Source organism: Apteryx mantelli, chromosome 1 (genome assembly GCF_036417845.1).
Source record: "Apteryx mantelli isolate bAptMan1 chromosome 1, bAptMan1.hap1, whole genome shotgun sequence".
NCBI lineage: Eukaryota > Metazoa > Chordata > Aves > Apterygiformes > Apterygidae > Apteryx > Apteryx mantelli.
The window spans coordinates 191,857,904-191,884,218 of NC_089978.1; the positions used below are offsets into that span (position 1 = coordinate 191,857,904).

The 26,315-nt window shown below is 33.7% G+C and overlaps 2 protein-coding genes across 6 annotated transcripts in view; one reads left to right on the forward strand and one right to left on the reverse strand.

The window, feature by feature from the left end:
• LRRN3 (leucine rich repeat neuronal 3) overlaps positions 1-14,576 on the forward strand; it is a 36,456-nt gene extending 21,880 nt beyond the window's left edge. The window contains exons 2-3 of one of the 2 annotated variants that reach the window (XM_067314785.1): positions 8,383-8,557; positions 10,590-14,576. In XM_067314785.1, the coding sequence (XP_067170886.1) occupies positions 10,938-13,061 (2,124 nt within the window). In that variant the 5' untranslated portion in view covers positions 8,383-8,557; positions 10,590-10,937 and the 3' untranslated portion in view covers positions 13,062-14,576. The remainder of the gene's footprint in view (positions 1-8,382; positions 8,558-10,589) is intronic. The other variant, XM_013947796.2, reaches the window with a different exon arrangement.
• Positions 1-26,315, reverse strand: part of IMMP2L (inner mitochondrial membrane peptidase subunit 2) — a 496,900-nt gene that overhangs the window by 269,593 nt on the left and 200,992 nt on the right. The gene's annotated exons all lie outside the window — the stretch shown is intronic.

Genomic DNA, 26,315 nt, shown 5'->3' on the forward strand with positions numbered 1-26,315 from the left:
AGTGTTCAATACCCTTGATTGAAACTATATCTTTTGTTCAGTTTGAAGAGCCATCTTTCCATAGCTAGATGCATTTTATTGCACAAATACCCTTGTGCATCTCTAACATTCTTCTGGTGATATGTAAGGCAGTGTTCCCAGATACCTTTACACATGCACCTAAAGCTTATATGTCTATGCACAGTCTTTGCATTATAACTAAGAATCAAAACATGAGGGAAATTATGCTTGACTAGAAAAACCTATACCCAAGCTTTGAGTGCATTGACGACAATCTGTTTGATTGTAACACCTGAACAGTAAATACTGGTCAAAATTCTCCGTGAGACTGGCACATTAATGTAAATACTGCTTTCAGATTTGGTACACAAAATGCAGAAAGGTGATGTAAAAATGATAAATGCTGGAGAACTAAGAAGGAAATATAAAATTAAAACGTGATTATGTCATACGCGTTTCAAGGGGAGAAATTAAACTAAGATAATCCCAGTCAGCGACATGATAATAAGCCAAATCACCTAATATTAGGGGATTGAGTGAACTTGTCACTTTAAAGAAAATACAAAAAATTCTTTTAAAATAATAGTAAACACCAAAGGGATTATACTTTGGGCAAAAAAGAGCATGGGGGAAGTGGCAATTGAGTCTAAACAGGCTGAAAGGGTACAACAAATTAAATAAGTTTGTAAATTCAAACATAAATTACTTCAACTTTAAAAGGAAAACAGGAACACTTGAAAGAAGATGCAGTTAGTGTTTCCAGAAGTATATGATTACTTTAGTTTTAGTGCCATACATAGTAGAAGGGATATTGTACTTAACTGTAAGTGTTGTTATTTATTTATCTTGTATCTCTCCTCTTTCTTCTGGTCTTATTTTAAAAAGCAAATCATAAAGAGAAAATAAGAATTGAATGCACTTTAAAGTATTTCCTTCTGGGACAATAAGAAATGAACCATGATAATCCTATAGTGTGGATTAGAGCTGACAAATGGGTCATGTAAGCATAAAAAGGCAATAATTTTCAGGTCTGAAAATAACATTAGTTTCTTCAAAACATATACAAAAATTAACATATAATATTATTAATGAGATGCTCAACTAAGCAAAAACTGTAATTAAAACTAAATACAAATCAAAATACTTTCTGTAATCAGAAATGACAGTATCTCTACAAGCTGGTAATTTATAATTATGCATAAATCACTCCAACTGATATAAAACACAGCAGAGACCAGAACTCTTTTTTCCTAATCTTCTTTACAAATAATATTCTGTTTTACACGTTGTCAGTTTTTGTATCCTGAAATTGTTTTTTCATCCATCCATTTCTCTACACTGCCTCAAGCAAGATTAAAAAAATATATCCATTTCTGTTGAACAATCCATTGTGAACATCATTCCCCAGGTGGCTCAGGATAAAAGTAATCACCCAAAATTATATTCACAATTATAAAGTTAAGGCAACCTAGTCAGAAAATACATGCCATAGAAAATATTATCTCATCCACTACTTGCACCTCAAAATAAAAATTACTACTGTTTTTAGTAAGGAATTTCCACTTACTGTAATGACAAGCAAAAAAATCTTTCCTTTAATAGATCTTAAACCATATTCCATGTAGCATGTTGAATGTATACATCAAGTGCTGATTGGGATGTTGCTTTTCCTGATACAATTGCATTCACTAAGCCCTTTTATATTTTCAGATTACTGTAGTTTAAAATTAATAAAGTGCAACTGGAAAAAAATTTTTTTAAGGTATAAGGGCATTTACTTTAACATATCCATTTCCCAAAGCAAATCATAAGTACACCAATGTGAAAAGACTAAACATTAGGAGTCTACAATTAAAAACTGGTGATTTAAAAAAAAAAGGAAAAAATGAACGAGCCCCAATGATCAAATAATAACAATTTTTATTGCCTTTTAAACCTAAATCTTTGTATAGAAAAATTATAGAATAGAAATTGTAACTCCCCAAATCATCTTGTTTACTATTAAGCCAATCTGCTAACAGTTACCTTCTTGCCATAATAACATAAATTTTAAAAAGATAATAAATTCACAAGGAAATATTAGGTGGTAAGTACAGCCACTATCTTTCTCCCTCTGAAGATGTATATTTCCATGTTTTAGGCACATGTTTATCGTTTAAATTTTAAGAGCTACAAAGAAAAAATATCATGAAATGCACACTTTGCCAATAGCGCTGCTTGATTTTGGCTAGGCTTCCTTACTAGTCGAAAGTATTATAGACCCCTGAATCAGTTTGGTAGTTTTTTATAAAATCAGGCCAAAACTGGTCTCACTCATCTTTAGTTCTAGCCATCTGCTTGAAGCATCTGGTAACTGGGTACAATCACCCACATCCAAAACGTGACTGCTTTCCTGCCAACTATATGCCTAGGTAACTGCCAAAATGTGCTTCACCAGCACTAACATGACAACTGTCAAAAAGAAGTTGAACATCTATGAATACATCTAAATTAAACTAACACATTACTTTCCCAACTTACATCAATACTTTTTTGACATAATTGCCTGATAATGGTGACAATAAATAAGTCAGTTAGACAGTGAAACATTTCTGAGGATAAAAACCATGACAAGGATGTCAAAGATCTAAGCACTTTGAAAAGTTATTTTTAAAGTTTTAATCTTTTGCTATTTCCTCTGACAACTAGAAAATATATACGCACAGTTATTGTTTTAGAAGAAACCAAAACAATTAAGTGTTAATACTAGCAATGAGTAAAATTTTTAGCTAAAAATATCAGAATTATACATTCAATATGTGATTTCTGAAGAAGAAATAAAATAAGAATCACACTTCAGATTATTTTCAAAGTTTTTTACAAGTACATATACAAGTATATAAAATTACTATATGTAGCCTGTCACAGATTTAAATTACTGCAAATGAATTTGGAATGCCTACTAAAAACTGGAACATAATTGATAAATTAGAAATTGATTGGTAAAGAAATGTGCAACTTTAATTGAAATTAATCTCCTTGCCCTGTTAGTATAATTTCCTAACATCTCTTCACTCAGAATGAATACCTACAGATTACTTTGTACACGACACACTGGGAGAAAAATTTGGGAAATGTGGTAACTTTGTAATTACTGAAATGATGATTTCTTTTACTGAATGCCAGCTAACAAACTGTTCATCCTCTCTTTTGCTATGACATTTGTGAAAAGGTCAGATGTATACCTTGGCTATGAAGGATGCAATTAAAAGTTAAAAGTACATGAGAGAGATATCTGCAGACAGAGAATCTAAAATCAAAGCCTGGCACACTGATCCCGGATGTAGATAGTAAGCTATTTTACTACGGTAAGAGGAAAAGAATAAAGTCACGAATAAAGTCTGAGAATACCATGGTGACTTCTTTTTTCCCCTGCCCTGTCTGAATAATCGGCTGTCCCTTTTCTTGCACAAATTGTAAGCTCCATGGAGTAAAGTTGTGTTCTGCAGCCATTTAGCACACAGTGTGGTCCTCACCCACTGCTAGGGCTCTGATGCCCAATGCTGCTTCTGCTGCCAATACTAATAACAGTAACAATATTCCATGGTATTTCTATCAAGCACTGTGACTGTGATTGACAAAAACCTTGCCTCACACACAAGTGTTCCCACAGCTATTTGCTGTTCTGTGGTCAATCACTGGTAATCCAGTTCAAAATAGGTTAAGGAAAAGAAGTGCTATCTTTTCCACATTTTTAAAAGAAGGCTTTATCAACCGCTCATTCAAGTTCTTTGAAATGTTATTCTAAAATAACATATGCAATAAATTATCAGGTACTATATGTAAAAGTTCCTTTAGCTTCCATTTTACGCTGGTGTATTCATAATATCTATTTTAAATTCTGTATTTTCAAAGCTTGTTATGTTGCAATGCTTTTCAAAACACTGACTCTTATGTGATCATTTTTGATTAATACAAGAAATAAAGCTATAGTAAGTTCTTGATGAATTGTACATGGTAATAATTCCTCTGATATCAGTTAATTTACATTAACATATAATAAACAAGAGAACAAGAATGGTTGACCAGACTCAATTAGTGAAAGAGAAATGGTAGGTCTCATGAATGTAGATTTAGCTGATCATAATATTTTTCTGAATCTATCTTTAATTTTAGATTAAAGAAACCTCAAAGTACATGATGTCTACAAGCATAAATAACCGTATATGAACTACAAAATCTTCACACTGTTGTCTTGCAGTGGTCTAAAATGCGAGAATTTATCCTGTCTTACTCTCATTTTAAACATTTTAAGCTTTCAGCTTTCCCTCGGGCAAATTTATTCCAAGTAGTTAAAAAAATGAAAAGGAGACATAACAAGTTCACAAAATAAATATAAACACACGTGCTGAAATAATTATACATACATTGCAAATTGCTTCCAGGGTTAAATATAAGTAGCTTTGCCATTTCCTTTACATCTTTCACTTTTTCCTATTCAGTGCAAGTCTGAAGTTCTACAAATCAATCATTAGAAAAAAGTGAAGCAGATTTTCAAAATTAATCAACACCCCAACAGTAAGCCCTAGTCAAAATTTTCAAATATAACCAGGAATTTTAGATAGTCATTTTTAAGGTTTCCAACCTAAGACTCTAAAAATCCAACCATTATCTGATACTATCAGCTGCCCATTCCTCAAGTTGAACATCTCAGAATTGAGATTGTCAGAAACACGGTCACTTCCAAAAAAACTTATTCATGGTTTATTATGAGCCTATATAACAGCTGCATATAAGAGTAATGTCATAATACATAACAGTAAGAATATATTACAGTTAGCTGTTAATTTGCATTTGTAAAGAGAAACAGGATTCTGCATGAACCTCTCTGCTCCAGAGAGTGGAATGTAAAGACTATAAATGCGAGCAGAAATCCTTTCCATTTTCACAAAGCCCACATAATTTCAAGCAACTGTATCAGAGGATCTAGAACAACTTACTTCTAGGAATATTTTATTTCACTGGTTCTCTTAAAAACATGTCATATTATTTCTTTGAGCTTTAACTTGTACTTCTGCCTCAGTAGCAAACTTTCTGTTCATATTTCAACAAAAAACTCCTAGTTACATTTTTACAGAAAAAAAAATCAAATTTCTGCACCAATTCTTCAAATATGTCAAATGAACTGACAAGTACAAATAAGCTGTTGCATCCTTTAATCAATAGTGCTCTAATAACAAAATACCTCAAGAAAACTTTTTTTATTATTATTGATCATACAGCAAACAAGGAAGAAGCAAGCATCTTATAAAATCAGAAAGATACTAAAGGTTGAAACTTAAGTCTGTATATCTCCATGACTACTACTTTAAAAAATATCTAAGTGCTGTAACTGTAATAAAGCAAGGTATGAAATGTCTCATCCCCATTTTTTGGTTAGTGGCATTTCCAAGATTTCTGCCCATAGAATTGCTCAAAGAGGTTATAATGACAAGAATTGAGAAGTGGCTCTTTCAGTTGATGTGTTTGAAAGGTAGCTTTGTACGAACAGCTGTGTTTTGAAAATGCTTGCCACCTCTAAATTGGTCCTTGTGAAGTGAACTGTTTGCCTTATTGCCAGCAGGGCACATTGCAGTGTGGCTGCTGCATTTTTAGTTTTTATCGCTGTCTCTCTAACTGCTGAAGTGGAAAAGAAAGATTGCCAAAACCTGACGTGTTTCTTTTCCTTTCTGCCCACTCTGACTTGGTTCTTAGCTGTCTGTTGCTCCAGTGATGAGAAACGTTGCTCAGTTTATTCATTCCCTGAATGTCTTTTCCAGCTCAAATAATGGCGATACCCTCTTGTAAACCAATGCTTCAGCTGTCAGTAGTAGTAAATGAAACAAACCTGATTAAGGATTACCAATCATTGGCTACAGAAGAGATAATTAGCCTGCCAAGAGTCACACACATCAAGAATCCAGGGTGTATTTTTTTAAAGCAAGGAATATTACTTTGAAAGGAAGAGATGCACCATATTTCATTAGACAGTAACTGTGGACTGCAAGTAACTGAGATGGACTTTCAGAAGAAATTAAAGAATTTGTCCACAAAGATTTAAACAGTCTTAGGACAGAAATTCTAGTATGGGAGAACAATAATAAAAATACTGAATAATTATTATTACTAATAAGTAATAATAACTAATTTAGACACAGTCCCTATTTAGACTCTTTAATGGCAGACATTAGGAAGCAAACCACAACATTTTATCTGGATGAGGAAATAGATGTGCACTCTGATTGTACATATATCAATGCACTTGGATGAAGAATTTCACATCAGAGACTCCTAAACTATGACACAAAGCCCCTGCCATTGCTTGTGTGAAAACACTTATCCCACAGCTCAGCTTAGTGGTGATAATTTGCTGCTGAGCCCCATCTCTACAGGCTTTTCTATTGTGCACCATAGTAGGTACAAGTTTTAAGAATTCCTTGCATCCCATCAAAAGCTCTGAGATTTCATCGAAGGAAACTGATAAAAAAGCTATATTAAAAATAATATTTTTATTTAACAGACAATGCTGACACAAATTCATTACTCAAATTACCATTTCAGGGAAGAAAGTATGTACTTTTTCACATAACACTGGTGTATGCAAATCCAAAATACCTTAAAAATCATTCAGAGGAACAGGACAAATGATCTTTGGTTTCTCTTTGTACTTCTTAGTGCCTTTAGAACCACTGACATTGAAAGACATTTGAAATGCAAAAATTTCACATAAAGCTCCAGCTGGGAAGAGTACTTAACTTTAAATCATTGGAAGGCATTAATAAAAAAACTCCGAAAATCACTATCACATAGCACATTTCAATTTCATCTTTATTTACTGTTATCAGTTACATTAATGATGAAAAGGAATCAAAGTATTCAGAAGGCTCCCGCCTTTAAAAAAAATCATCTACATGTTCGATAGTGACATATTCAGCAGAAATTAATTTTTGTTATTGTGTAGGAAGAAAATTATGTAATTAAGAATTCTCCAATATATAAGCTTTTGTTTATGAAAACTGTTCTAGAACAGATTCTTTGCCATATTAATTGTAAGAAGAGATGTTCCAATGTATATCAGTTTCCACTTGCTCAGTTCATTTAGCACCAAACACACTACTCACAGTTTTTTAGGCATGTGAAGCAGAAATAACAATTTACATACACCAGATACACACCCTTATAAAAATGATATTTTGCAGCCAACATTAGAGAGCCTGGCCATAGTTTTTCATGAAAAATCAAGTATCACAAAGTTAAATCACAAAGGAAAACGAACTGTACTTACAGTCTATAATGTTGAGTGCAAAATATAGCTTATTTTATTACAGCAAACTGTAGCTCACTTCTCAGTTCAAAATGGTTTGTATATATCTCAAGGCTGAAGGTTAGAAATTAATTGCATACATACACATACATACACATTCAGTCAATGAAATCAGTTGACATAAGCAAAGTCATACTACATAACAATTCTGTGCTTTGATCTCTTCAAATGGGATGAGAAAACTTAATATTAGCAATCCATGATTTCTTCCTTTCTTTGTCAATATTATATATTGAAGTTTCACACAAAAATATTATCAAAAACCACAAAAATATTATCAAAAAACAAAAACCTCCAAACAATGTTTTGCCACTCAAATGACTCTACACAATTTTTCCAATGCATTTCCCTGCTTCTCTGTTTTTTGTGTACTTTCTCAGAGCATCCTCTTCTGATTAATTAGACCACCATAGATATCCATACTATTCCAGAAATATTCTTTTATTCCATACCATGAATGATAATCAAAAGCAAATCATTTTTATATAAAATAATGCATAAATATGACACAATCTAAACCAAAAATCTTTAGGAAAGAATATATTCTGGAAGGATGACTCTGCAGGCTGGGAGTGAGTGTGAAAATTGTTCTATGATCTGTTATTCAAGGCACTCAAACCCAGTGAATATTTTATACAAGGCAGAAGCAATTTAACTGGAGAAATAAGAAAGATTTATGCTAGGACACCATGTGAGTTTGAGCTGGTGGCTTATCAGCTGAAGCATTCACCAGAAAGACAAAAGACATTAGATTAAATCATAAGGAAGAGGATTTCAACCTGGATCTCCCACATCTTTCTCTTTGATGCCTTTTGTGGAATGCCCAGTCTAACAGATATGATATGAAAATGTCCACTGGTACTCCTGTACTTGGCTTGAGAATCCCATAGAAGCTGAAGTGTAAACTAAAATCCAAGAACATCGTGGCTTCCTATACACAAAACTGTAGTAGCTTATGTGCTTTTAGTGGTACAGTCTTTCAGTTACCTAGGACTTTACCTAAGAAAAGTCCATCTTGCTCTACATCCTGTCTTTCACAGTGTCCAACAGCAGATGTCCAGGGCGGAGCAGAAAATCTGGTCAACTATGTAGTTATGCTTCCCAAGAATACACTCCTACTGCCTTTACTGAGCAGAAGTTCTGAGCATCTTAGTGGCATCTAAATACTGAACATAGATATCAAAACTAGCTCATCTCAATGAATTTATTATTAAGGTAAGATTTTCAATGATCTTTCTATTATTACAAGCTTACATGTTGTATTTGCCATGCTTACAGATATATTTGTAATATATAATCCAAATAAAATGACAGAAGTCAACGGGACACATGGTGTAAAAGTATATCAAGAACAGGACTCAAAAAATGCCCCCCACAAAACCTCTACTACCAACATAGTAAATTATATCTGTGCATTTGGCATAGAATGATTTCTACACAGAGATCCTAATAAAAGGGAAAGTACTCCATATTAGCATATCACCTTGCCTTCTGGGGGCTAAATTAAGAGTAAGTTATAGGCATTAGCTGTCCATGCAAACCTTTACTTTTCTGCAAGCCTCAGGTTCATCTCTTTTCCCAAAACAGATTACATTGTCATTATTTTCTATCAGCATTTCTTTGCATTTCAGTATAAACTGGGCCATTTCCATAAAAACATATTATTAATCTTCAAAACAGCAGAATGTTTTCTGTATGTTTATCTCACACATTCTCTGTTCATTTTATTAATACACTCATATGTTAAAGTAAAATATTAAATGTCCTTAAATGTACATAACACATACAGCAACCTCAAAGACTTGCCAAATGTACTTCAAGTTGGCCCAATTCATATGTCACTCAACCTGGTCCAACACATTTCTTCTGAGCTGATAAGGAAAGCCTATTTGGGCAATATGTCCATTTCCTCCTCGGCCTGGAAAGGAAACCTAAAATCCAAATCCTTGACATTTGACTCCTTAAAGTGTTTAGTAACTCTGTCTATCTACACCAGCAAAACCTCAAAAGTTATTTATGAATGTCAACGAAGTATTGATCTTATCTTACAGTTTGTAAACAATGTCATTGTGAATTTTAATACAAAAGGCAAAGGGAGAAAGGGCATAAATGTGTATCATATGGCAGACTTTTGAGACAATGTCTGGTTAGAGTCAAAGTACAGGCAGTATTCTGAAGTAAATACAGCAATGAATGTGTACTACTTCACACCTGAAGACATAGAAGCTTTTTACTTATGTGGCTTGGAATACAATGTACACTCATAGTAGGATTTTTTTCCTCAGAAAAAGTGAGTAGAAAGCAAAAATCTGAAGCAAGGATATATTTGATGGGGTGTCCTTCAAGATGCTAAGCCCTCAGTCTCTATTTAATCATTTGGGACATGAAGAAGACCAGCAATTTCATAGCAGACTTCAGAGTCTTACTGAGCTACAGACCACAGTAGAAATTGCTAGCATGGCTCTTTTTTTTTTTCTTTCTAATCACTCTAAAAACACTTATCTGTTATTATTATTTCTTGCCATTGAAGTTATATTTTCTTCCTAAGCCAAAATAAACAACCCAGTAATTAGATTGAATTTGCCAAGATGACAAACTATTTATTATGAAGTACACATTTCTTTCTAATTATCTCTTTAATAAAAAGCGAGTTTTCTTCCTAAACAGCAGCTACAAAAGAATTAGAAAAACATAAAACCTGTGGATTATCAATTTTTTATATTTTTGTATAAATATCTTACAGGTTTGCCTCAGAAAATCATTATTAGGAATGTGTATTACTCCATCCATTCCATTTACCTCTGATTACTCATAAATTATGTTCTTTATAAACTTCATGTTCAAAAGTTAAATATTCATGCTCTGCAGGATTTTGCTCAGTGTTTACATTTTCAAAGCCAACATAACTGAGTCTGCTTCTAGTGATAACTGTAAGAAAAAAGAAAATATTCTAAAGGAGCATAAAATATGTAGAGAAATCTCTCTGATATCTTCTGCTTTATACTTTGTGGATCTTCATCGTTCTGCAGAGCAATGCTCAGCTGGATTTGTGACAAGCTACAAGTCTAAAGATATATTACTATATTAACTTCATTTATGCTGTCTGGATACCACTACAATACTCTTGGCACCACAGTCATTTTCTTTTTTTACTTGCAATAATTAATATTAGACAGCAAGAGATAGCTAAATTAATTTATAATTTTATAGTTTCTTATACTAATTATTTCCTCTTCTTACATTTTAGGTCATCCTGTCACTCCTGCAAACACTAATCAATCATGGGATTTGAAGATAATACCACTAAATAAATGAACTGCTTAATCTCCTACGACCATCTATACATGCTTCATCTTCACAAAGCTTATCAATTTTATGTCATCAAGGACAGACTGACCTTCATTTCCACAAAATGCCTCTTACTACTGGACAAGTTGGTTGCAAAGTTATCACTTATCCTCAAGAGGAAAGTCTTTGGCGTTCATTATTTGCAAGTGCAAGTGTGTGTTTTATCAATTGACCAGGTCATACTGAATTCCAAAACAATAATTGTGGAATAGTAAGGAGCCTGTTACTTTTCAACATTTGAGCTAAGATGAAGGACATGCAACTCAAAATTAATTTTCTACTTGGCCTAGTTATCACTGCACTAGTACAAGCGGTAGGAAAAAATGCAGACTGCCCAGAGTCATGTACATGTGAGATCAGACCTTGGTTCACCCCCAGGTCTGTGTATATGGAGGCACCAACAGTGGACTGTAATGATTTAGGTCTTTCTAATTTTCCAGCCAGACTGCCTGCTGACACACAGGTTCTACTTCTACAGACTAATAATATTGCAAAAATTGAACACTCAGTAGACTTCCCAGTGAATTTAACTGGTCTGGATTTATCTCAAAACAATTTATCTTCAGTGACCAGTATAAATCTTAGAAAGATACCACAGCTGCTTTCAGTGTACCTTGAGGAAAACAAACTTACTGAACTCCCTGAAGAATGTCTCTCTGGACTCCACAATTTACAAGAGCTCTACATTAATCATAACCTGCTTTCTGTGATTGCACCAGGAGCTTTCAGAGGCCTCGATAATCTTCTCAGACTTCATCTCAATTCAAATAGTCTGCAAATGATCAACAGTAAGTGGTTTGAAGCTATTCCTAATCTTGAGATTCTCATGATTGGAGAAAATCCAATAATCAGAATCGAAGATATGAACTTTAAGCCTCTCAACAATCTGCGCAGCCTAGTTTTAGCAGCCATGAATCTTACTGAAATACCTGATAATGCTTTGGTTGGCCTTGACAATTTAGAAAGCATATCACTTTATGACAACAGATTTGTTAGAGTGCCCCACGTTGCTCTTCAAAAGGTTGCAAATCTTAAATTTCTGGATCTAAATAAAAATCCCATTAACAGAATACGAAGAGGAGATTTCAGCAATATGTTGCACCTAAAAGAGTTAGGAATTAATAACATGCCTGAACTGATTTCTATAGATAGTCTTGCTGTTGATAATTTGCCAGATTTAAGAAAAATAGAAGCTACCAATAACCCCCGATTATCATACATTCATCCAAATGCATTCTGCAAACTTCCCAGACTGGAATCTCTCATGCTCAACAGCAATGCACTTAGTGCCCTGTACCGTAGTACAATTGAGTCCTTGCCTAATCTCAAGGAAATTAGTATACACAGCAATCCCATTAGATGTGATTGTGTCATCCGCTGGATTAACATGAATAAAACAAATATTCGCTTCATGGAACCAGAGTCACTGTTTTGTGTAGACCCTCCTGAATTCCAAGGCCAGAATGTGAGACAGATACACTTCAGGGAAATGATGGAAATTTGTCTCCCCCTGATAGCTCCTGAAAGTTTTCCATCTACTCTTGATATAAAATCTGGCAGCCATGTTTCCTTACACTGCAGAGCAACAGCAGAACCAGAACCTGAAATCTACTGGATAACACCATTGGGACACAAACTTTTGCCTAATACTATTTCTAATAAATACTACATTCATTCTGAAGGAACATTAGACATAAGTGACATAACACAAAAAGAAAGTGGCTTGTATACGTGTATAGCGACAAATTTAGTAGGGGCAGACTTAAAGTCAATCATGATTAAAGTGGATGGCTCTTTCCCTCAGGACAGCAATGAATCTTTGAATATTAAAATAAAAGATATAAAGTCCAATTCTGTTTTAGTCTCATGGAAAGCAAGTTCTAAAATTCTGAAGTCCAGTGTTAGATGGACAGCCTTTCTGAAAGTGGAAAACTCTCAGACTGCACAGAGTGCTCGAATTCCATCTGATATAAAGGTATATAATCTTACACATCTAAATCCATCAACTGAATACAAAATTTGTATAGATATTCCCACTATCTATCCACAGAATAAGAAGCAATGTGTCAACGTAACCACAAAAGGACTGGACTTTGCAGTGAAAGACTATGAAAAGAACGTAATAGGATTCCTTGCCTGCCTTGGTGCTCTTCTGGGAATCACCTCTGTGGTATATCTCTACAGCTGCATCTCACAAGAGATGAACTATGATGCAGGACACAGCTATATAAAGAATTACCTAAAGAAACAATCCTTTTCACTCAATGAGCTTTATCCTCCTCTAACCAGTCTCTGGGACATGGGCAAAGAAAAAAGCACAGCTATGGAAGTGAAGGCAACTGTAATAGGTGTACCAACCAATATGTCATAAATATGTCAGTATAAACTTAATTGCTGAAATAAAAAGCACGTGACTGCATTTGTGCTGAATAAAAAGGCCACAAGAAAAAATATTTCTTTTAGAAATTAGATGCCTGGACTTTGCTGCTGCCGAGAAATGGGAAGAGGTACTGAATCAGCGTAAGAGAAGAATTTTAACTAACTGGTTTCTAAGGGTATTCTGCCAACCAAATACAATTAACTCCGCTTTCTAGAACTTTTGTGAGACTTTTAAGTCTGGAATACAGTGCAAATAACCAAGAACATTTTCTGTATTTTTCTTTTTTTTATTATATAAGAGTAGTGGAACTGAGCAATACCTCCTCCTGTGCTGTATTACACACACTAGCCACGAGTTTTTGCAGTGAACAGAGAAACTAGAATTGACACATGGTGTAATGAAATGGACAAATTCTGTAGAGTAGACACAGTGAGTATGTGAAATTTTTTTATGAGAAAAATACATTTTTGATTAAAATCAAAATAGTTTTTGGCTTGTTTGTTTCTAAAAAAAATTCTGGTCTGACAATAAACAAACTCATTTTAATGTCTGATTAAGCATCTCCTTACATGTTCTCCTGTTGAAATGCCAATCTCAGTGCACAGGATTATTTTTGCTCTTTTTTAGCCTGTATAACTGCAATAAACCACACAATAAATACTTTTATAAAGTATTTCCCCATACATTTAAGAAATAATAACTGTACTGTATATGATGCTTGTTGTGGGAGAAGAAAGAGAGAAAAAGGGTGGGAATGAGACATCAGACTGAAAGGGAGATAGACTATTAGATACTGGTATCAGCAAGTTTGGGGCTGGTTTGGTATTTTTCCAGAAGCCTGAAAACTAAATGTAATTCTTAAACTCAGATAATGTAACTCAGTATTTAGTCTTCAGTCAAAAGGGTAATTCAGTTATCAGTATTGTCTAAATTTTAAGTTGGTCATGCAGTGCTGCACTCAGGCACTTTAAACAATTTAGCTGATATTACGGGTTTCTTTCTGAACAACAACAAAAACAGAGTCTATAAATGGAGTCTATAAACCTCCTCAGCTTTCAAGATGTAGCAAGCAAATAAATGACTAACAAAAACATGATTAGTAGAAATGAAATGAAACAAAACGAAAAGAGAACAACAAATACCTGACTCCACTCAAAAGGAAGTTAAAGTCCTCCTGGGAGTAGGACTGGGCGCACAGGCAGCAAACATGCACCCAAACTGCTCATCAGAACGTGACGCAAGCTAAATCCAACTCTGTTGGGACTGAGTAAGTGACGACTTAGAAGTCCAGTACAGAAAGGATATCTGACCATTAAGATACTTAATGAAAAGAAGTGGTACCTCCTGATAGGGAAATCAATAGCAAAATTTTTGTTATTTCAGTTGTTAGTTATGAAAACAAATAGAAAGAATGAGGAAAACAATAGTTATCACTGCATATTGTGCTTAGGGAATAAAATGTGTATAGGTATCTTGCATAACAAAGTAAAAATAGGAATAACAAACAGTTCTTGTAAGTTTTAATAAACTTTAACATTTTTAAAACTCTATAATAAAATAGATTTTATCTTTCTAAACGTGTCTGAAACAAACATTTCTCTGGAATCACTGACAGAATTTTTGTAGGTAGAAGCAAAAGTGCTACTTCTTGTACCTAGACATTAACTTTTACACTTATTCATAGTTTGCTGCATACTTTCAAAATATCATTGGTCTGTAAACATTTCTAATACAGAAAGACCATTTAATTTTACCTATTACTAATGAATATGTCGCTTTCACGTTAAAGACATCCTTTTTCTAATTAAATCCCAGAATTTTTATATTATGTAAAGGTTATTTTCAAAGTTGTTAAAGGCAGAAAGGCAGACTTGATGCTAATTTTATATTACAAAAAATTAGGAATTCATATTCAATGAGTTTCACTGGAGAAAATTTTACAAACCTGATGAATCACTATTAAGCATACAAGCACATTAAAATTTACCAGTTAGACATACTCAAATGGTGTGAAAGTTTTCAGCACCATGAATAAAGCTTGTAGAGAAGAGCTATTTATCAAAAAAGGTAGCTGAAATATGACCTGTTACAAAGCAGATATCGTATATGTCAGCAAGAACTTGCCAGTATACCTTGTATGTTCACCTTTTTCTAGCTACGCTTAGTACCTACAATGGTGAGAGCTTTGAAATGAGAATCTTAAATTTTCAGGCAAAATAATTTCCTCACAATGGTATAAAACAGCACAAGAATACAAGTCAAATGGGGAGCACTGACTTGAAGATTCCCCCGCTGCCCTGTAGAAGTAATACAGAAGTTCATGAAAAATAAGCATGCTATTTGCTCTAAATATCTCACTAAAAGTTTTTATTGATAGATAAAATACATTGCCTTTTTTATAAGGAAGAGTTTTCATACTAAAGAAAGGTTGCTGAAATTTAACTAAGTCCATCTCACAAGTATATGAAACATTCTATACTTTATACTGGTATCAAATGAAAATATACCTTACATTTTAGGAAGAAATTTATTATTCTATTACTAATTGCTCAGACATGAATGATATCCTACATCTCCTGAAAAGAAAAATATAATTGCCTTTTGTTAAAGTAGCTTTGCAATTCTCTTCTCACATGGCCTTGAGGAAGTCATTTGATAACTTCATTCCTTCCTTTCTCCATCTCTGAAAGAATGTGTTGAGCTTTTGTTTTTAGTGGGAGAAAAACTTTGGTAAGCAACCAAACAAAAGGATGCATCTTCTGTAATTAAGCATTTGGGGTAATATTCTTTATTCCTTATGATTTACTGAGTAAGATTCTTTATTTATTTATTGAGTAATATTCTTTATTTATGCAAGGATGCCTTCACTGCTATAAATTAAAAGTGCTACTTTAAGAAATACTAGGAGACTGTCCATAAGCATGGTGTTAACAGCATCTCTGCAATAGATTATGAGATCACAGAAGTTTTGGTGGCCTGTAGAATAAAACGCTTAAGAGCCTGGTAGGGATGCCTATGTAAGGGGTACAGAGGAGGAACACAACTGGAATAATGAGAACAGGGATGTACCTTGAAAGAGTTCTTGCTCTTACCAAGGGATCTGCAGAATGAAATGCAGAATTAGCTTTAAACTTTTGAAAAACATTCTTACTAACACATTCAAGATAATCTCAGCAGCCATTTATTCATGTAAGTATATGTCAACGGCATTATAATTCTTTGGTATTCTACTGAGGTTTTAAATACCTTTAAATTGAAGTTTTACATGTATCTAACAGATACATCTTTTTAGCCTCAATATCTTAGAGTATATTTAATATACATTACATTGTAGACTTATGAAAAAAAAAAACACCTCTAAACACACTTTTCCCCAGCAAAGTAGCATCTGGAAAAAAGTATTGGAAGAACTCCCTAATAGTGCTATAATATACTTTTTAATAATCTCTTCATTTACAGAGAGGGGGTTTTTTTTGCCCACCAAGAAAAGGCCTAAACTTTCTCAGTCTTTTATTATCTTCAGTTTAGCCCTTCAATACCAATTTATATTCCAGTTTAGACCAATCAGAAATGTTATTTTATTCTGATGCTACCATTTAATATCTTACTAACACAGAGTCAAATCTTCATTTTCTGTAAATCACCAAACTCACACTCACTGCAAAAGGAATAAACTGTTTTACGCAATTTAAGTTTATGCTAAAGTCTAGTCTTGGTGTTACACAACATAGCATGATGAATTAAATCTAGTAAACCAAGAGGAAAGCACACTGCTTGTAGACCTCGACATTTCAAACTTATTCTTTCCATATATTTCCTTTTCTATATTCTTCTGAGGTAAGGAGGTAGTTGGCACAAGGTGCAAAAAGAAGAGTAAAATGTGAGAGCCTTTAAATTCTGGGAAACACCTCTAATTGTGATGAGGGAAGCAGGGAGAGCTAGTTATTCCAGGAAAATCATGTTCAAATTAGCTCAACAACTTCATGCCAAATCTCCCTTTGTTTTTAAATCGTAAGAAGGAAGCAGAAATCAAACTTAGAATATGAATTTGTAACCTTTTTGTGCAGGTTTATATGTTCCTGTAATGAATATGAAGTAAACACATTCAGTGTAATACACTTATTGTTTAAGACTTCTGTGAGTTTTCAAGGTTATGTAGCTGACTTTTTTAGTGCACAGTGGATAACTCAAGGCGGTACTTGGGAATGCATGGCTTTCAAAATGTCCACATTTAAAAAATGACAGCAGGAATGACACAGAAACCAACTCCTGAATACATTTTTTTTTTAATTATCTATCCTTCAGGAAATTTTTTGTTATGTGACCAGCAACTCCAAAACTTATAGCACAAAATTATCATGACTTTTGCAGAACTTTCAGAATAATTATCTGTATTTAATTTTGTATTGTCTCAAAGCTCCATATTTAATCTTACTTTCTTCTTAATTAACTGGAATGTTTACTCTCTTTAATTGAAGCACACACTGACAACTAGCTGCATTTAATTTCCTCAGAAACAGATAAAAGAAAGTACTGTTACACACCTGTGTTTCCTTCTTATTTAATAGTTTCCTTTCAGGAAACCAGTACCTTAAAAACACTATTTACTGATTTTTCAAACCAGAAAATAGCAAGTCATAAATGGATTAATTTTATCTTGGCATTTGACAGTAAACCTTACTCTGAAGCATTTTACTAACAAAAGAGAGGAGAAGGTAGCATCAGTTTTTGAAATGTCTGGCTAGGCAATACCCAAAACATAGACTTAAAGGACTTTTTAATTCAACTTTTCAATTCTGTTACCTTTCTTCCGTCAGTCAGGTACTAGACTGAAAATCAGAGTGTTCTAACAATTGAACATTTACTTCGAGCATTTACTTCTTGGTAAAACCATTAGAAGTATCATTCTGATATGCACATCAACTAACACAACCAAGATGCTAACATACATACGTACATTTCAGCTTCTGTTTCAGATGCAGTGATAGGAAATCACAATTACAAACAGTAGCTAAAAATCTTAGGTTAAAAAAAAATTGACTTAGTAATGAACTGATCACAGAATAAATTTTGATTTCCATCCTAAAATAAAAATTCCCTTTCCTCACTTTCAAAATTCATTTTGTTTGTGTAACCTTAAGCACTGACATCAAGATAACTTCAAGAAGAAACACAGATTCTTTCCTCAATCTTGTGCTGGCAAATAATGAAAGAGACACAATAATCGACAATAATCTTATCAAATATTCTCTGTTATCTGAAGCCAGAAGACACATTTCAAGAAGAAATATGCATAGTCTAGAAATAAATTCAGATACTAGACAGCACCAGAAGAATTAAGGAGCTTTTAGAGACAAAAATTTAGAAAGAATCATTCTTTCAGACTAAGGCAGAAAAGAATTCTTATTAATGACTTGAAAGGCTAAGACTAGAGTGGAAGTGTGTCTCTGATGGGACATGGAATTTTTTAATAGCAGAAAGTGTACAATCAGTAGGAAAACCTTAGTATGAAAACTGCACAAGGCAATTTAAGAGATATAGCCAGTTAAATGGAATAGAGAGGACAGACACTGAGCACAAACCACTAGAGACAAACCCAAGACAACTCACCTCATGGTAAAGATGAGAAATTCTGCTTCAAAACAGATTAACAACAGCATGCTATTTTTACAAAGGTAAGAAACAAGATGATTAGAAACATATCTGGACTAAAAAATTACTGGTGATGCCTACCAAAGGCCATGATACTTTATCACAATGTAGCTTACAGACAGACATCTTGAATAAGATTGAAATTAGAGCAATAGATTAAATTAAGCAAATTATCTCCTTAGAGCACATTTCTATCCCACAAGTGACAGTAGGAAGAAGATGCTGGAATAAACTGTGAGGTAAGAAAAAAATTGCATCTTTCTGGAATATTGGTTTACCTTCTCCTGGGAGACAGGTTTGTCTAATTTGTATAGCTTCCATTTTAATATCGTTGGAACCAACCGGAACCAATCTTCTAGGAAAAAAACTAATTAGATACTTAGGAAGATGTTAAGCTACAACAGCAAAAGAGAAGGATTATCTGAACATTCATTCAACACAAAATCGAGACATTGAGAACTAAATTAACCAAGATACCCAAGGCTGTGAGGACAAAAAAAAATCTTAAATTACCCATATGACAACTTCAGAAGTTGAATATTAAACAAGAGAAATGCAATTACTCATTTATATGGATAAACTGAACTTGAGTTATTACTGAAACCTGGTGAGATCAGCATGATTGGAATTTTAAAACAGATGACCATACAGGTCCAACAAGAACTGTGCTATACAACTGAGAACTGAGCTATGCATTTCAAATTCAATAAAAATTCAGAAGGAGTTCCTCTTGAATGCTTGTATTATAGAATAATGTGAAAAAAATATAATATATCAGACTGAATTCTATTCATGATTAAAACTACTTCAATATTCTGAAACAAAAGGTACCAGCATTGCTTGTACTGGCACAAGCACACTGTAGAACTACTAATGATTAATGAAAACTGGCCCCATGATAAGTGACTGTCTATGATATACAAACATTGAATCCTTTTATGCTATTGTTCTGTTTACATTAAGTAATAATTCATTTCTACAGCCAGAACATTTTCAACAAGACATATAAGGTTAAGCCAATCAGGACAGTATGTTTAAAAGACATGTTATTTTGAACACTCAAGAAAAATTGTAAATACAAGCAATGCACATCTACCTGCTTGACTGCAATATTCTCAGAGATACAAAGCTGCAATTATATTGAAGTGTTTTCCCACTTTCAATTTAAAAAATGAAGTAGATTGATCTTCAAAGAAGGCAACTGTAAAGGAAGATTGCAAATGATCATAAATCTTGAATGTTTTTTATGAAATAATGGACAAATCGCTTTTGTCCTTGGCTGCTTACAAAATTATGACCAGTTGTCAGAACTACCAAAGATGAATAAAAGGAAAACTATGACTGTCAAATTTCTTTTTCTGGGAATTACAGCCACAAAAATTGAATACAAATCAGTTCATACATTTAACTAAATGCAAAAAAAAGAACATTTAAATATAACCAACATCATCTTTCAGGAAAAAAAGGCAAAATATGTCCACCTATGAAGAGTCTACAAACCTTACAGGCATAAACAGTATTTATTATTTGATTGCAACGATATAAATAACTTCCACCCTCTTGTACTGTTTTGCCATACCTGTGATGTCTAATGGCATAAACAAATGTATAACAACATATAAATATCTAGTGTCGTTCTGAAAGCTTTCAGGTGCATCCCTCCTGACTTTCAGTTGCTGCACCAAGGAACACCTACCTCTTGTAGGTCTTGTCAGCCCTGTATGTTGATCCCCCCAGAGCATCAAAAAATGGCTGGCTATGTTTAGGAACATAACAGTGAAAGAACCATCATGCACAAAAAAGAAATTCCGTTATATTCCAAAGAAAATGAACTATTTGATGGGAACTGTCTTTTATCTAAAATGTTATTTTATGGTTAGCAGAGTTCATTCCTACTCATCCATAAATAAATGGTGAATGGTATCTTTACTGCCAGCATGCAACTGGGCTGAAAATATAGTTCCCAAAATTAATTTTTCCCAAATGCATTTGAATCTTGTTTTTTAATCTAAGTATATATGAATCAAGCTAGTGGACAAAGAATTTATTTTGAAACTAAAAAAGGAAATTCCCACATTTTTGGAATATTTTGGAATATTAAAATGGATTAATAGGATTTCTTTAGATATTTAGGAAGAAAACCTTCCATTTTCATTTACTAGATTACTGTAACGGAACAAATACAGGTATTTACATAACATGAATTAATAGAAATACCTGAAATGAAATCCTGACATGCAATGTTGACATTCTTGTAGAACATTTAATATTCATTGAACCTAATATTTTCAGATTTTAAAAGTTCCTTTGTAAAATGCTTAATTATTTCTAATGTTCATCCCAAGGACACACTCCAACTCTAAAAATCAGCACTCTTCAAAGCTACTGAATCTCTTGTTTAATCATTCATCCTTTTGGAGATGAAAACTCCTTCAAATGAAATTCCTCTGCCTGCTAAAAAATGTTTTTTACAAACCATTCTCTCACTTGCTGAAGTTTTTCTTCTCTTGGCTTCAATTATTTTTATACTTTTTTTTTTGCCATTTTTTGCTCCAAAATCCTTTTATTTGCCTTGATACAAATGCTCAGCTCCTCTCCCTTCTATAATCCGTGTTAGTCCTTTACTTATTTCCCACTACTATTGTTGCCAGAATTGTCACATCATTTCCAATGCTGCCAGTAAGGACAGATGTTGTCTGACTTATTAACAAAATTATCAAGCAAACATCATATTTCAAAGCAAAATATGTGAATAGCAAAATATAAATATTAAAGAAAGACCAGGATTCTTAAAGAGAACCCTAGTGTAAAACAAATCAGTTAAGGACATGAAGTCTACTGCAAGGAAACAAAGCATAAAAATGTAATGACATTCAGATGAAAATACTAACAGTAATGTGGGAGTAAGGTAAAGCTGAAAGGGCAGGCAATTTGGGCAGATGGCCTATTCCTGATCCTAAAATAGCTGATGTTCTTTTTAACATTACAGTTTAGAAGAGTGGAAAACAACTCTATCTGCCTTACCATTACGTAGCTATTGTTCCTTATTCGTGTTGGTGACAATTTCATGCTGTGCTCCAAATAGCCTTAATGCTTTTGGGAATCATAAAGCTACATGCTGTATGTGTTCAGGTGTGAAGGGAAATTTAGAATAAATGGCCAAAAGAACAAGATATTATTTACCATAATAATTGTAGTTTCTTGATCCGAGACCATTTACATTCATACTGCTACAAAATATATCCCCTAATATGGAACTTTAGAAGTTGAATTCACTGATTCTCTCCCACCCATTCAAAATATAAAATCAGGCAATACTTAGCCACAGACCAGTATTTCTTGTAAGTAGGAATTCTTCACAAAAACATGGAAAGCAAAGTTAGGAAAGTATAAGGAAAAATACAATCATACTGAAGTCTCCTTAGAAGATTGCAGCTACCATTGTAAATAATCATCTTTTTCCTTCCAGGAATTACCGATTAAAAAGATCACCAAGATCTGCAGAGTACTGAGTTCTAAGTACTACTTTGAATGTAGGACTGTCCTCTAAAATTGTGTGTCCAGGCTAGAGCTCCAGGAGAAAGAGAAGTGCTGAGGACAACGTACACACAGAAAGCAGTGCTGAATCCAGCGCTGAATTCAGAGCGAGGTAGGCTGCACTTCCTGCCCTAGATATGGCCTGCTGCTTCAAAATGTGCTTCCACGCGTGACACAAAACTACTTTCCAGTCATCATGATGAAATACACAGCATGATTTTTTTTTTTTTTTGACAGTCCAAGCTAACTTTATTCTTTATCTCCATATGCCATGAAGATTTACTCTGTTTCCTGGTACCAGTGCAAAGATAGGATCCTCCATGACATTTGGGGTAATATATCACCTTGAGACTGCCTGTCTGTACTTGAACAGTCTGGATTTTGTTTGATCAGACAAAATTGTTGCTAGCCAGCTAAACAGGTTTACAAAGATAAGGAAACAAACCTGAATAGTTCCATTTTAGCAACAAGGTTTTCACAGCTGCTCCCTTCATTCTCGGCTATTGCTGCAGATGAAAAAGCAAGGAAGAATTGAGCTCCTAGAGAAGCGTGTACTTATTTCACCCTGCAGCACTTCAGGAGATCTGAGAACTAGGTGCCAGAACAAGTAAGTCCTACTACGAGTAGGGCAATCTATCAATAGAAGACAAAAGACAAGGAACAAAGCAAGACACAAAAATCAGCATATGTATGTTCTTTTTCTAAGTACTAAACTCACTAAATATGGTTTCCAGTGACATCACTACAGTGCATGAATTACCTTATTCATCTTTTATATTAAGCCTAGCAATTACACCATCTGGATGAGTGTACCGTGAAGTATAAATAAATGGGAAAATCATCTCTATTAAAAAAAAAAAAGGAGAGAGGCATCCCCAGACTGAGGTGTGCAGCAGTATGGACAATGCAAAAATGAGAGTAGAAAATGAATGCTGCTTTTCAAACTAACTGAATAGTTAGGAAACAAAAAAAAATCTCAAAAGCTTTCATGACAGTTAATTAGCTGTGATTCAGAGCCTCATCAGAGAAGAGAGAACATGCTGCTTCCAAAAGGGCACTAAATATGGGGCTAGCACTGGAAAAAGACAGACAAACCTCAAAGAGAAATATTTAATACTAATTTTGAAATAGTAGTGAAGACAGTTTTTATCTATACTCATTTATTCAAGTCCGACCCTAGCTTCTTTAAGGTAAGCATTATAGACTCATATACTACACTTTACAGGTCAAGGGCCTGAGTTTGTCTTTTAGCCATGTAAACACAAATCAGATTACTTGCGATGGCTGTTGAGCATAATATTTCTGGGCAGAATCTTACCAGAAAATTTTATTTTTTGTATGAAATTGTTCTCCGTGCTCTTAATATTTACCATGCATTTTTGTTTCTGTCTCTAGCCTGAATTTCATGTAAACTTAAAAACATACAGCTTACTATTTTCAAGCATCAAAGAAATTGGGTCACTGTCTGAAGGCCACCAAAGACAGCTAACAGATAACGCTTTGATAAAGTTATGGTAATGGTAAAATGATTTTACAACATGAAAATCATCTAGGCCTATCTTATCCTAATATCTACGTGGAAGATATATGAAAAGGGCTACAAGTAGAGTTAGAATTATCACTTTTAAATTAAGTGCAAAGTATCCAATAATTATGCAAAATAAAAATAACCATTTAAAGTTAATTTCATTAAAATAAAGCAACTACCATTATTAAACTACTGGTAGTCAGACATTATGACTTTTTTACATATTAGGTAATAAGAGAATTAAGTGAAATCAGACTCTTACTGTGAATTAGACTCTCTTTCAGGTTAATTTAATCCTACCATAACATTTACTACAAAATTTGACAGGTAAGTACATATTATTTAGATAGCTATTCAAAAAATGCATTTTTGTCTAGTCAGACTATTGCGCAAACAGTAATACTGTGATATCTTCTGAGAAAAATTAAGCTGTATAAATCCATTTTATATTGTTTCATAACACTGAAATAGTCATATGCATTTTACCAATCCACTGTCATTTTTGTGCTTTACAAAAATTAAACTGCTTACCAATCTTTAGTGTTAAAGTTTTACACAATTTAGTTCCATAAAAGCTCTGCAGGTATTTGCAACAAGTACATGTTCTTTTTTAGGAAACTAAGAGCTATACTGAATATTCATGTGCCACACAAGGTATTCCAAAACATAAAAAAAATGTTTTCTTCTCCAAAATTATCTGCTTGCACAGGTTTGCCTATCTTTACCTAGATAATATAACATGTGCACATCATTACCTCAATTCTATCTATCTCTTCTAAAGTCATATAAGAGGATTCAGTATTCATGGTAGGATAAAATGTATCTCCACGACTTTCAGACCCTTACTGTGAACACTCCAAAATAGCACTGTTCACCCTCACAACATTTATAAATGCATATGCACATTATCTTGCCCAAATCACCTTGTCAGCTTTCAAGCTGTTAGAGATCCAATTCTGAATTTTTTTTTTTTCAGTCCTTATAGGAACTTCAGTCTCTCTCAGCCTTCACATTTCTTCCATTCATTTAGCATTAAACTACTGTTTGCTCTTATATAAAATCACACAAGTGTGGGCATGCAGACAGCCTTTTTAACTACTTTCTACTTCATTAACACTTCATCTATTTCCCAGTCTCCTATGAAATGTATTTCTGGCATATCTTTCCCCATGCTATCTATTATTATTTCTGCACAATTACATGAAAAAAAGAACACACAAAAGAGCTGAATTGTACTGTGGATTTGAGTGCAGATCTCAAGTATAGCCAGAGGAAAATTAATTCTTTTATTAAATAAGAAATATGACCCAAAATCTTTACATCGGCTTCCATATCACAAGTAGAAGTCGGAGCCTCCCAGAGAACAGGGGGGATTTTAGCCAGCTTTTAAGATAGCTCAGGCAATACTGAAAACTCTGCACTCCTGTAACCCCTGCCTGCTTAAGCAGTTCGCCAGTATTGGTTATTTCTGTAAGCTAATGCTTACTTTTTTTTCCGTAGTCTTTGGAAAGCTGGATGAAATGGAGGATCTTCACTATTGCCAGAGCATTTTAAATTATTTCTAGCTTGTATAACGTCTGGATTTTAGAAAGAGCAAATGGAACGAGAATCTTATTATCCATTCAGCTTTTCAAAAGCATATAAGCATGCATACACAAATAAACACATTTTGCCAAAGTACATATATTAAAGGGGAAAGACCCCTGCTGCCCTGAACATTGGTTAAATAAATAGTTTTGAAAAAAAGAAACAAAAAAAAACAGATTTTCAAAGGTTTTTGTGCACATCAAGCAATACATAAGTGCCCACTGGTACTTTGTCATACAGCAAAAGCAATTAGGTGCATAACATCCACTGAATAGAAGAGGTATGAGACTCTAACCTATTTAGGTGTTTTGGACAAAACTACTAAGCATGTCTCTGAATTGTCAGAAGCCTGGCTACATGGACCTATCTGACCCATAGACCTCAAAAGGTTTCATATGTATGGCTCTACTGAAGATGCTATGAAAGCAATGTACATCATTTATTTAACTGAAAACATAACATATATTTTTCATTAAGACAAAATGGGAAAAGAACAATATTACTTATTTAAAATACTTAGAATACTTTGTGGAGAGCATCTGTTTCAGGATTAAATAATTAAATATCCACACACAACGTCAAAGAAATATTGGATAGCTGGAATTTTAAATGCTGGCACAGGAATGTTCTGCCTGTTCAGATATTACTGAATTACAAACAAAAGCTATGTGCCATACAATATATTCTATATGATAATCTAATTAATTTATTTTAAAATACCACCAAGAATTTAGATTTCTGTCAGATTCTTCCTCCTCCTGACGCAAAAAGTATGCAAGACTCTGCTTGTGCTATTTATCTCTAACTATCAATTATCTTCCTACTGGACCCTTAGAATTCAGCTTGTCTTCCCCCTCCTTTTGTCTCCCTCACCTGAAAATTTCTTTTTGCCTTTAATTATCTTACATGTGAAAGTTCCCTGTCTTCATATGTCATGCAAT